This window comes from Bombina bombina, chromosome 5 (genome assembly GCF_027579735.1).
Source record: "Bombina bombina isolate aBomBom1 chromosome 5, aBomBom1.pri, whole genome shotgun sequence".
Lineage (NCBI taxonomy): Eukaryota > Metazoa > Chordata > Amphibia > Anura > Bombinatoridae > Bombina > Bombina bombina.
In genome coordinates this window covers 751,486,565-751,500,781 of record NC_069503.1, presented here as the reverse complement: position 1 = coordinate 751,500,781, position 14,217 = coordinate 751,486,565, and the positions used below count along the sequence as shown (strand labels likewise).

The 14,217-nt window shown below is 37.7% G+C and overlaps 1 protein-coding gene across 1 annotated transcript in view; it reads right to left on the bottom strand.

Moving 5' to 3' along the window:
• Positions 1-14,217, bottom strand: part of PARD6G (par-6 family cell polarity regulator gamma) — a 277,377-nt gene that overhangs the window by 156,067 nt on the left and 107,093 nt on the right. The window contains exon 2 of the mRNA XM_053714818.1: positions 12,625-12,847. Within this exon, the coding sequence (XP_053570793.1) occupies positions 12,625-12,847 (223 nt within the window). The remainder of the gene's footprint in view (positions 1-12,624; positions 12,848-14,217) is intronic.

The window sequence follows — 14,217 nt, the reverse complement described above, 5'->3', positions numbered from 1 at the left end:
ATCAATGAAAACTGTAACATAAGGCATGAAATGTTTGTTTACTTTAGAAGATGAGAACCAGACAAAATTGTAGCATCTATAGCTTGTATAGAATATATATATATATATATATATATATATATATATATATATATATATATATACATACACATACACACACATACATAGCACTAAAAACAACTTAATAAAGAGTGCTGTGCTTTAAATCCAGCGAGTGCATATTTTTAGTGCTGTATTTGATGACTTATGCACCCTGGTCTTGAGACTTTTGCGAGTGGGAGTGTGCTACTACCTGTTATATATATATATATATATAATTTTATTTGTCTAACTGTTAGGTCTTTTGGGGAAAAAAACACCACATTTTTATTTTTAAGCTGGCTGTAATGAATAAAACACTAATACTATTAAGTCCAATGAAGACTGTGTGCATGATGTGCTGTTATTTAAAGAAAGAAAAAATGTTACCCTTTCTTTCTGTGTTCCTATTTGTTTTTCATTGAACTGGAATCTATTAAGCGCATAGCTCACTTTTACCTGGTATGACCTGCTTCCCATTCATAACACAGCAGACCACAGAAAGATCATTGTATCCAATAGTCAGAAGAGCGTTTCTGGCTTTATCCATATATCTTAATACACAATAAGACATTAAATAATTAAAGGGACATTAAAAGGACCATAATAATGAAAACATGGGCTAGATTATGAGTGGAATGCTATTTTGCGCTCCTACTTCACACTAACTTTGCTAGATGTAGGCTTTTTGCACACGTCAGGTTGCACTTGAATTACAAGTTGAAAGTAAAAAAAGCTTGCGAGCAAAAACCCAACATGGCAAAAAGTTGAACTTAGAGTAACGTAATTCTCCTGTAAACTTCAATGGAGCACAAAAACAAATATAAATATAAAACCCATACTCTTGCTCTAATCTGATCGCATTTTTTCAAGTGTGCTAAACCCGACATGAATTATGAATATTTCACATTCCAATGTTTCTCACATAGAAGAATAGGATATATATACACTACACACACATACACACTATATATACATACACACACACACACACATATACACAATATATATATATACATATATTCACACATATGAATACATACATACATATATACACATACATGTACATACCCATATAAAAACACACACAAACACATACATATTTAGATATGTATCTCCATGTTAAAGCCCTTTGCATGCCTTATTTTCTAACACCTGAGACCTCATCTTTGAGCCCTTCTAACTTTTTTTTTAAATAATATTTTATCAGACATTTATATCACATATTTTTCTCATTATTATGGCCCTCTAACACATAATAATGCATTAAAAGCAAAGATAAGCCTGAGAATAATATGCAGATGTATTGTTTTTATAAAATTATATTAAAGTTGTAAATATTTACAGACCTAGTTTGCTGCGATTATTTTTAAAGAGCCACTTTCCTTATTTGTAGGAGTCAATCAAAACTGTTTACTGAAAAACACTAGGGTAGCTATATTATCTTTGCAAAAATGAGAGTGTATAGATTGCTGCATTACTGGACTGTATGGTTAAATATTGAACATCTGGCAACCTTATTCTACCAGCAGATATTTTGAGGCTATCTGAACTAGAGCACAGGTGAAACAAATCAGCTGATTAGTGTTTTTATCTGCTCTCATCCAAGGTAACCCTGAAAACCTGGCCTGTTGGGGAGGCCCGAGGACAGGTTTGAAAGCCAGTGTCCTATGGTTTTTGAAACACAAGGATTTACCAGTGCTACAAATAAAGGGGGATTTCAGTTATGAAATATATTTATAGGATGTACCATCACTTTAATATTTGAGTAATGAAACAATGTGTCAAATTACAAAAGCTTTTAACACCAGAAAGGAAGCAAAAGGTAAAGCTGTTTCTTGACCTGTGACCATTGTAGAAGATTTGCCAGACAAAACAGAAAATAAGCATTTAGGACATATTACACCAGATGACAGATATTTCTTGGTTCCCTCTCCTTTTGATAACTGTTTGGTGGGAACCACACAACCTTATTCACCTTCATTCCAGTTACCCTTGTTGTCCAAATGCAAAATATGGAAAATTCACATAAGCCGAGTATGAACAGGGAAAAAGAGGAGAATGATGATTTTGTTATGCCCTTGTAGGAGAATCAGGGTTCATTGTACAGTGTTAGGCCCTACTGATGCCACATAGAACAAAAAGCAACACAGAAATAAAACCTGAGACATAACCATTGCTTAAAAAACTATTGTAATTTGCTAGAATGTAGTTTTGCATTAGTGATCCTAGATAACCTCCTCAAAAGATGTAATAACATATGTAAAATCCTGCTAGGGAGCTGCAATCATTGCCAATCAGAAGTGATATTCACATGAACCACCAATCACCAGCAGTATTCTGCTTAGGAGCATGCAAGTTGTGCATTAGACTATTATTCAACCTATTCAAGGGGATGGCAACACCTAGGAATGCATAACTTTTTTGTGAAGGAGTAAAATTAGAAAGTTGCTTAAAATTGCATGCTCTGAATCATAAAGAGATGTGAAACTCACTTTTTTTTCTTTTAAGTGCACCCATACATATTATATACTGGTACAAATGCCCAAATCCTTCATTTCAAAATCAAACTTTTTAATTAATATTTTATTTCTCTTAAATAAAATTATCAACAAATTACTATTTTCCCTGCCTGTAAGTCACGCTCTTGTCTGACTGTGTTTTTTTGTGTTCTAAAATGCAAATGCTAGTCTATATTTATTTATTTTAAAAATAATATTACCTGTCTAATAATACTATTTAATTGCCTGTCTAATAATACTATTTGATTACCTGTCTAATAATACTATTTAATTACCTGTCTAATAATACTATTTAATTACCTGTCTAATAATACTATTTAATTACCTGTCTAATAATACTATTTAATTACCTGTCTAATAATCCAATACTATATTATCTTTCTGAGGGTACTACATAGGCAAAAGTATTAAAAATTGCATAAAAACATCTTTAGGTTGCATGTATAAGCTGTATAATGACATAAGTATTGCCTAAACGACATAAGATCATTTTGTTTACACTTGGGGCTCCATTAGACAGCTGCTTACACTATTCACTACCTCTGAGGTGGCGAAGAGAGATCAAAGAGAGCTCGCTCGCTCTGGGTGACTGATGGTCGTGCGAGTGAAGAGGGCAGGAATTACACACTCTTCGGAGTGTGTAATGATGCACACGGGCCAGCGGATGAACAGATCCACTACCCGTATCCAGCAAAGGTATACGGACAGCTTCTCAAGTTGAGAAGCTGTCCGTAAGCCAGTTAATATATGGGGCCCTTGGTCCCATCCACTCTCCATACTGTCCCATTTTACAGATGCAAATATTCCAAAATCTAAACCATTTCAAAAGCAGTTTGTATAAAGGGTTTTATACCTGTACTATATTTTAACAGACAAACAGGACTTTATTGTGATATCCTATATGGGTATATAAAAAAACACAATAAAAACAGGAATTTAATGCACAACTACTAAATCTAAAGAAATATACAAATAGATTATTTTATCCTGATATTAGGAATACTCCATATGTCTAGGTTTCCAAGTAATTTATAGTAAATATAGGCCAAATTCTACAAGGAAGGAATTATTGGTTTATTGCTAAAAGTTAGCAAAATTTGCTATGCTTGAACTGTATATTTAATAGCAGCCATCCAAACCAAAACCACTAAGTACATATTTATAGAAACTTGACACCCCAGGGTATTTATCTAGAGGCATTTTGACACTTTTCCATTACATTTAAAGGGATACTGAACCCAATTTTTTTCTTTTGTGATTCGGATAGAGCATGCAATTTTAAGCAACTTTCTAATTTACTCCTATTATCAATTTCTTTGTTCTCTTGCTACCTTTATTTGAAAAAGAAAGTCCAGAAGCCTGGACAGCACTTGTTTATTGGTGGATGAATTTATCCACCAATCAGCAAGAACAACCCAGGTTGTTCACCAAAAATGGGCTGGCATCTAGACTTACATTCTTGCTTTTCAAATAAAGATACCAAGAGAATGAAGAACATTTGCTAATAGGAGTAAATTAGAAAGTTGCTTAAAATTGCATGCTCTATCTGAATCACAAAATATTTTTTTTTGGTTCAGTGTCCCTTTAAGTTTAACCATTTTATTGGCAATGGCAGGCAATGAAACAGGGATTAATAAAAAAAACACCAACAAAATTAAATAAATGTTTTGAGAGCATTTTATTATTGCTCTGTTACTTGCAAATAACTAGGTCTTTTACCCTTGCAAAGGGGTTAAACATATAGTTAGTTAACCACGTGCGCCAAATGGATGTAGGTACTATGTCACACAATACTTTGCCCAGCGTACTGTGTTGACATAGTACCTACATCAAGCACAGAGACTCATGTTGCGTTTTCCACTGTCAGCTAAAGACAGCGGAAGCCGCAACTAGGGGACAGAAGGCATCTACCTTCATATGGTAAGGAAGAGCCGATTGTGCTCTCTTACTATATTAAGCCAGATCGCACAATCGTTACAGACAGTTATACTGTCTGTAACTATCTTCCGTTGGTGCCGGTAGGAGGGAAGCAGGCGGGTGGGCGGCCCAGTACAGGAGGGGGGAGGGGAGGGCGGCGTCCCTACACCGACAAAAAAAAGGGGTATGAAGGGAGAGGGAGTGATAGGGCCCTATGCTACAGAAAAATATGGGTTGGAGGGGTAGGTGGGTCCCTACACTACAAAAAATATTGATCGTTTGGAGGGGGAGAGGAACCCTACACTACAAAAAAATATATATATATATAATCAATTAAAAAAATAAAGAAAAAGTAATTTGTTACTGACAGACTGGCTGCCAGTGACAAACATGGAGAGATAAAATGAGAGGGTGGACAGTTAGAGAGCTGTTTGGGGGGGGGGGCGAGGAGGTGGGAGGGTAAGGAAGGATATCTACACTACAAAAACAAATAAAATGCTAAAAAGTCCTGGTAGCGAAGAGGTTAAAGTCACCTCCACAGCAGAAATGCACTACTAGGATCTAGTTGAACACCTCTGGTGAGCCAATGACAAAAGGCAGATGTGGGTGGCCACCAATCCCATCCTAGCTTATAGTGGCATGATGCTGCTCCTGAGCCTACCTAGGTATGCTTTTCAGACAAAAGATACCTTTAGAATGTAGTACATTTGATAACAGTGATAACAGAAGTAAAAGTAGTAATATTTAAAGTAAAAAACTCAAGTCATAATAACTGGATACTGCAGAATTTCATTCAATTTTCTTTTAAAAAAGGCTCACATGAAATTGCTTAACTAGAAGTCAGACGTTTAGTTGTAAAAAAAAGTGCCATAAATAAATTCACATGCATCATAGCAAGATAAGAAGCCAACATTCAGGCTAAAAATTATAACATTGCTTAGCAGAAATAGAATATATTCTTCTATATCACATGGTCTTGCAGACCAGAGTACGCCTAGCATGTTGGAATCCTGCCTGCTGCACCACATGGAGTCTTCCTATCCAGCTGTTGGTAATAGGCAGCCAGCTTCTTGAGCAACACATTGCAAGAGATCACAGGATAACAGACAAATGAGCAGATGAAAAACAACCTCAGTTAGACAAGCCCAGGCACAGCAATTATTTGGCAAAGCCTTTTTCAATATATTGGCACTATTGATTGCTGCACTTATGCCCCAAGGCAGAACATACAGTGATCTGAGATGACAACGCAGAAAATGCAGTATGTCTGCAGAAAGATCAGAACCCATGCAAGTACTGTTACCGCTTTAACTTCGCAGCTCTGCTCCACATTAGACAGTTCTCTTCAAACAGGGCTGTGCTCTGGTTGCACTGTGCAAGTTTTCCTTAACACAGTGCATCCAAAGCAAAGTGCTGTTTGAAGTTAACAGTCATATATGCAGTAGCGCTGCAAAGCAGCAGTGCATTGATTATTTACCGGCTCTTTTTTCAAACCCTCCCCTAGCCTTTCCCAGTCTGCAAAGCTGTTTGTTCTTAATGTAAGACGTTCTTATGAGCATTGCACCTTTTTTATTACTACATTTCTATGTTATACCAAGAGAAAAGGAAACAAATTTATTCAAGAGAAATTTGACAGTTTCATTTTTTTGTCTGCAGCTAATTTGCAATGCAATTTTCAACTACTGCACTATATTATAAAACGTTAATAATGGTTTTATTCTTTAGTTAACCAACACATTGCAATTGAACTGGTGCTTTAGTGTAACTTCCTAACTTAAAATTGAATTTTACTTAAAATGACCTGCAGAAAAACTTTCACTAAAAAAAAATCTCATCGCAGAAAGTGAAAAAAGGTTCTGCCTCTGGGCACTTATGTATAGGCAGAGGAATCCGATTTTTAAATAGATTGTAGCATTGCTGCTTTGTGATCAGATCACCAAGACTATTCCAAGAATGAAACAAGCCTACGTTTCTGATAGAAAAGTAGTCAGAATGGAAATAAATTGCAGCTATAATACAAGTTAAATGTGTGTTACTGCTTATAAAAAGTGTCAGAAGTCCAGCCTTTATAGACAACACCCAAGTAATCGACTAATGCAATGTCAATTTTTGGAATGATACAGGAGATTTACATTATTTCATTACTGACCTTCCTTTCATAGGTGTGAAAATGCTTATCCACAGCGACCTGGAGAAAAGATCCCCAACAGCGTGTCACACAGTGTCATTTGACAGCCCTAAACAACTCATTTTGAAAGGAGTTTGCGTAATGATAAGGCTATAAAAATAGTAAGTCAAAAATAGAAAGTAAATTAAATAAATTTTCCCATGAGGAAAATCTTGAGCTGTGTAATATGCACTAATAATAGATGCAATTAGAAAAACGGGCAACTAATGTCATGACAGTTTTCTGTTAAAAATAGAAATACATATATAATTGGCAACTTTTTTCCACCCTGCAGACTACTCAGTAGGAAAAGGGTGGGATAGCTTTCTAGGACTGACAAAATAGGAGATAAAAGCAGCAACGATTTATGAGAAACTAATTTCTAAAAGAACAATATCAACAAATTATAAACAGTTCAAAACAGTGGGCAAAAATATAATAAGTCAAAATATCAAATTATATTTTAGAATATTACAGAGAATAGGATTATTATAATAATTAATTTCCAAAACTATGGGTTTTATAAAAAGTGGTGAATTAGGAAGTGGCAAGGTTAATGAACCATTTATAAAACTGTGGCTAATTGGTCGCAGCATAGAACGAATCCCAGGAAACAACATGGTGGCACCCAATGCCTTATGGACACTATGGGATCTTTTTATGCTACTTAAACTATCCATCATCTCAAGGATGTCAGCGTTAAGTCATCCGAATCAGGATGTAGGAAAAGTCCTGCTCTTATGCGATTTTTTGCAAGACAGCAGGGGGTGCGGCCAATGATACTGCTTGCTTTCTGTTAATGTTCCCGGAAGAGAACCTTGTCCACCCTGCATTTCATAAACGGGGCCAATAACTTTACACTCCTTTTTCCATATTTAAACTAACATAATAAAAAAAAATACATTTGTATGTCATTCTCATGCTAATCTTTGGTTTGAATACATTATTCTATAAAAGGGTCATTACAATCAAAAAATGACATGCTCTCATTTGTGAGAGCATGTCATTTTAGGACTAGTGACCTTTTAATGCTATGTGTTTAACCCTGCAAAGCATTTCATTTTTTGACAATAAATGTCCCTTTAAACATTTTTGTGTGATTGTTTTTAGAAGCTGGGGAAATAATGTATACATACACACACATATATGTGAAATAATCACAAGTTACAGGCTGTAGTGCTTTCAAATTATTAACACGCTACTGTCAACATTGTATATAGCAATTACTTTACCACAATAAGTTTCACCTTTCCAACAAACACATTTAGATTATAAACTATTCTTATATAGGTAAAATATGCTTCAAAGGTAAATGGCCCCTGCAGTTTCCAGCTAACTACCTGTCTTCTATGTAACAATGTCAAAGTCAATGAATTAATTTGGCCTTGTTATTCAGAGGGCCCGTTCTTCAAATTATAAATAAAAAAAAGACACAAATAAAAACAAATAAGCTGCAGATTTTATGTCAAAAAGATTTTCTACGTCGTTCCCTCTTTATGTTGTCAGACTCATTTGGATTTGCAGGTTTCCTGTATGGAGGATTTTGCAATTGATAATTGAACTTGCAACTATACAAAGAAATTAAAAAACAAAAACCGAGATGAAAAGTGTAATTTCCTTGAGAAGAAATGGTTGATACTTAATAAACATGCAGAAATGTGATGCAAGTGCTTTGTAAATACTTCCCACTGAATAAGCTAGCAATGCATCGTTATGAGTGGATGGATGGGATTACTGCAGCTGCTCATGACTATACTACTATGCATAACAAAACTAAGTCAGACATCTTGTGCGTTATATATTATGCATTAAAAACGGACACACATAAATAAATGTATCAATTTCACATTTATATGTTAAAGGGACCTACAACCCAACATTTTTTCTTTCATGAATTAGATAGAACATACAATTTTAAACTAATTTTCTTGATATCCTTTGTTGAAAATCAGTGATGTAAGCTCAGGAGCGTGCACATGCCTGCAGAACTATATGGCAGCAGTTTTGCAATAATGTTATACATTAGCAAAAGCACTAGATGGCAGCACTATTTCCTGTCATGGTGAAATTCAGGCATGTGCACACTACCTACCTAGGTATCTCTTCAACAAAGAACAAAATGAGAAAGAAGCATATTTGATACTAGAAGTAAATAGAAAACTTTTTAAAATTGTATTCTCTATTAATTGCACTGGGATGTGCATTGCTATAACAACATATGTTCACATTTTCAAAGTGAACATTTTATAAGTGAGGCTTTAGCAATAGAATTATACAAGAATTGAACAAGGATTGGGCAAGGGGCAAGAAAAAGGCAGGTACTTTTGTAATATGTTTGATATACCTTACTGTTTTCTTATGCAATTGCTACTGTAATACTGTGCCTTATGTGTTTAACTGGTTCCCTCTTTTGTATAAATGCCTAATATCTTCATATTCCTTTTTGCTGCCTTTTGTCTCTATAACAAACTACATTATTCAATTACTCCTTCTCCATCTCCACCTGCACTGTTCATTAGCCCATCTCTCTTAAACTCACCTTACTTTTGTACTCACAAACTCTACCTATTCCTAAACACTCTCTCTCCCCCCTGCACCTTGTCTCAAAAGCAGTTTCATTACTGCAAATCTGTATCTCATCTCATGTCACTCTCCCTGTTGCTTTTACTAACTGCTGGTGACATCTCCCCTAATCCTGGTCACCAAGCCTAGCCGTGCACATCCAGACTCAAAAAACAAAACTCTGACAACCTTACTCACATTCCTCTTTTTTAAAAGCCACTACCCCTTTCACTTGTGCAATCTGGAACTCTCGCTCTGTTTGCAACAAACTCACTTCTATACATGACCTCTATCTCCCACTCCCTCAACCTTCTGGCCCTAACAGAAACCTGTCTCTCTCCCCTTGACACAGCATCCACTGCTGCTCTGTCACATAGGGTTCTCCACTTCAGCCACACTCCTAGGTCTGGTAATAGACATGGAGGTGGTGTAGGTATTTTACTTTCCTTTCGTTGCACCTTTCAACAAATACATCCCATCTCTTCCCTCACATTTTCCTCATTTGAAACCCACATGATTCGCTTATTCTCTCCTCTTTCTATACGTGTTGCAATTCATATACCGACCCTCTGACTCCTCAACTCAATTTCTAGATCACTTGGCTGCCTGGCTACCTAATTTCCTTTCCTCAGACACCTCTTCCCTCATTCTTGGTGACTTCAACATCCCTCAACAATCCCACTACCTCCTCTGCAAAACAACTTCTGCATCTCACTTCCTCTTTCGGTTTGTCACAATGGACTGATTCTTCCACTCACAAAGATGATCACTCCCTTGACCTGATCTTTAGCTATCAATGCACTCTCTCAAATTTCACAAACTCACCCTTTCCTCTTTCTGACCACCATCTCCTTACTTGTAACATATCATCCCTCCCTACAACTCTCCCTCCTTCTGCTCCTCACACCAAACTTCACAGAAGCATTATGTCATTAGATCAACAACAGCTTTCTAATTCCCTCAAACCTCTCCTCTCATCCTTCTCCTACTTTTCCTGCCCTGACCAATCTGCCACTATAACTCCACCCTTACCTCCGTCCTTGACAATCTCGCCCCTCTTACCATAGCTCGGAAATCAAACGCTCATCCTCAGCCCTGGCATACTCCTCTGACACGATACCTACGCAGATGTCCCCGTACTGCTGAGCGGCACTGGAGAAAATCTAGGAATTCAGCTGATTTTCAACATTACAAATTTATCTTGAACTTCTACTATTCTGCCATTAAATTTCCATAAGCAACATTACTTCTCTACTCTTATCTCTAATCTTTCTTCAAACCCAAAACGTTTGTTCTCCACTTTCAATACCCTTCTCCGCCCTCCCCCACCTCCTAATACAACTTCTCTGTCAGCTCAAGACTTTGCCAGCCACTTCAATAACAAAATCGACTCCATCAGAAATTAAATCAGCTCTCAACAATTCCTTTCTCTCACCCCCTCAAATGCTCTCATTCAACCACAACCCACATAACCTTAAACTTAGCTCATTCTCCCCTGTCACTGAGGAAGAAGTCTCGGCACTTATACTGCGCTCTCACTTCGCTACCTGTCCCCTTGACCCTATCCCCTCACAGCTACTCCCCTCCCTCTCTGATACCCTCACCCCTATACTCACACACACTTTCAACCTCTCCCTCAGCACTGGTATATTTCCCTCATCGCTGAAACATGCACTGGTCACACCCATCCTCAAAAAACCTTCCCTTGATCCTACCTCCCCATCCAACTACCGCCCTATTTCCCTCCTCCCTCTTGCATCAAAGCTTCTCGAAAAACTGGTTTATGCACGCCTATCCCATTTACTTACAATAAACTCCCTCCTTGACCCACTGCAATCTGGATTTCTTCCCCATCACTCCACAGAGACAGCAATTGTTAAGGTTACCAACGACCTACTTACAGCAAAATCAAAAGGCCACTTCTCTCTGCTTATCCTCCTTGATCTGACCGCAGCCTTTGACACTGTTGACCAGCCTCTTTTGCTCCAAACCCTCCAATCCTTCGGCATCTGTGACACAGCCCTCCCGTGGCTCTCTTCCTACCTGTCAAACCGTACCTTTAGTATAGCCTTCCCTGGGGCCTCCTCTGCCCCGTCACCACTTTCTGTCGGAGTACCGCAAGGCTCTGTCCTCGGTCCCCTTCTCTTCTCAATCTACACGTCATCACTAGGTTCCCTAATAAAGTCCCACGGTTTACAATATCATTTGTATGCCGACGACACCCAAATCTACTTCTCTGCACCAGACCTATCTCCTTCCTTGCTAACCCATGTCACTAACTGTCTTTCTCACATCTCTAACTGGATGTCCTCTCACTACCTCAAGCTAAATCTCTCCAAAACTGAGCTCCTTATTTTCCCCCCTTCCTCAAAACTCTCCACCCCCAATCTCTCTATAACTGTAGACAACTCCATCATTACCCCTACCCAGCACGCCCGATGTCTCGGGGTCATATTTGACTCAGATCTTTCTTTCACTCCTCACATTCAGTCCTTGGCTAAAGCCTGCCACTTCCACCTTAAAAACATCTCTAAAACTATACACTTCCTTACACAAGACACAACTAAGATTTGAATCCACTCTCTCTCATTCTTTCCCGCCTTGATTACTGCAACTCTGTCCTCTCTGGTCTCCCCACCTGCCGCCTAGCTCCTTTACAATCCATAATGAATGCCTCTGCCAGACTCATCTTCCTTACACGTCGCTCTTCATCTGCTACACCTCTCTGCCAATCCCTTCACTGGCTTCCTCTTGCCTCTAGGATCAAACACAAAATTCTCATTCTGACATACAAAGCCCTCAACTGCACTGCTCCCCCCTACATCTCAGACCTTGTCTCCAGATACTCTCCCTCCCGTCCCCTTCGCTCTGCTCATGACCTCCTACTCTCTTGTCACCTCATCACACTCCCGTTTACAGGACTTCTCCAGACTGGCTCCCATCTTGTGGAACTCTCTGCCTCGCTCCACAAGACTCTTCTAGTTTTAAAAGCTTCAAGTGCTCCCTAAAGACTCTACTGTTCAGGGATGTATACAACCTACACTAACCTTTCCTAATACCAGTTCCTCTCCTCCATTGCTATCCCCTGAACCCCCTTAGCATGTAAGCCTAAAAGTCCAGCTGTTTGTAGATCACCTTCTTAAGAGCTGACTACAACAGTGCAACTCTTGGCAGGGCCATCTACCCATTTGATCCCTATAATTATTTTGTTGTACTCCCCCTTTGTTTATAGCGCTGCGGAATCTGTTGGCGCTCTACAAATAACCGATAATAATAATAATCTATCTGAATAATGAAAGAAAAAAGTTAGGCTTCATGTCCCTTTAACTAAGGTTTGTCAGAAAGAATAAAGACTGATGATAAAAGCGAACACATTACCTTGCTTTTGTATAAACACCCGAAGAAGTGGATTTGCACTAGAAACAGCTTTGAAGAAATTGTCATCATTGTTAATGGGAAGGAGGTCTCCATGAACGTCTGCATACCCAAGCATTACATCCACATTGGAAATATTGTGGATGTGAAGAAGAAGGTTATGAAAATCTTCAAATGTTCCCGGCTTGTATCGATTTAAAGAGAACCTTCGGAACTCAGCCCCATACTGGAAAAATAAAAGAAATAAATCAGACGTTAGATGCACCACATACACATGAATCAAAAACAAAACTTTGCTCCACACTAATTTATAGAATTTATTATATATATATATATTTTTTTTTAGATTTCTGAATAGTTTGGAGTTTGGAATATTTGCATCCGTAAAATGGGACAGTTTGGAGATAGGATGGACCAAGTGTAAACCACAATATATTATGTCACATAGGCAATATTTAAAGGGATAGCCTAGTCAAAATTAAACGTTCATGATTCGGATAGAAAGTTGCTTAAAATTGTATGCTCTAATTTAATCCTATTATCTATTTATTTTTTTGGATCTATTTTCATTTATCTATTTTTCTTCATTATCTTAGTAATTTTATTTGAAAAAGCAATGTAAGCTTAGGAGCCGGACCATTTTTGGTTCAGAACCTGGGTTGCGCTTGCCGATTAGTGTATAAATGTAGCCACTAATTAGCAAGTGCTACCCCAGTGCTGAACCAAAAATGTGCCAGCTCCTAAGCTAATATTCCAGCTTTTCAAATAAAGATAATAGAACAAAGAAAATTTGATAATAGGAGTAAATTAGAAAGTTGCTTAAAATTGCATGCTCTATGCCATGAAAGAAAAAAAAAAAATGGGTTTCATATCCTTTTAAATGTCATTATACAGCCTATACATGTAAGTCAAGGGTAGCTATATATAATTTTTAATACTTTTGTATTCATAGTACTTTCAGAAAGATTGGACAGTACTGTAATCAGAAATGTAAAATTTGTTGTTTTAATAAATACAGATTATTATTCACATTTTAGAACACAAAAACCAAACCGAAGACACAAGCAGAGAAGATTGTGACATACAGGTGGTGTATGTAATATTTGACCATTTTATTTTTTTAATATTAATTAAAAAGTTTGGATTTCAGAATATGTTTGGATCTCAAATTTGGGTATTATATTTTATTATATCTTTACATGTGACAACACTGAAGAAATGACACTTTGCTACAATGTAAAGTAATCTTCCGTTTGAGGATGCCCCACAGATGCTCAATAGGGTTAAGGTCTGGAGACATGCTTGGCCAGTCCATCACCTTTACCCTCAGCTTCTTTAGCAAGGCATTGGTCGTCTTAGAGGTGTGTTTGGGGTCATTATGTTGGAATACTGCCCTGCGTCCCAGTCTCCGAAGGGAGGGAATCATGCTCTGCTTCAGTATGTCACAGTACATGTTGGCATTCATAGTTCCCTCAATGAACTGTAGCTCCCCAGTGCCGGCAGCACTCATGCAGGCCCAGACCATGACACTTCCACCACCATGCTTGACTGTAGGCAAGACACACTTGTCTTTGTACTCCTCACCTGGTTGCTGCC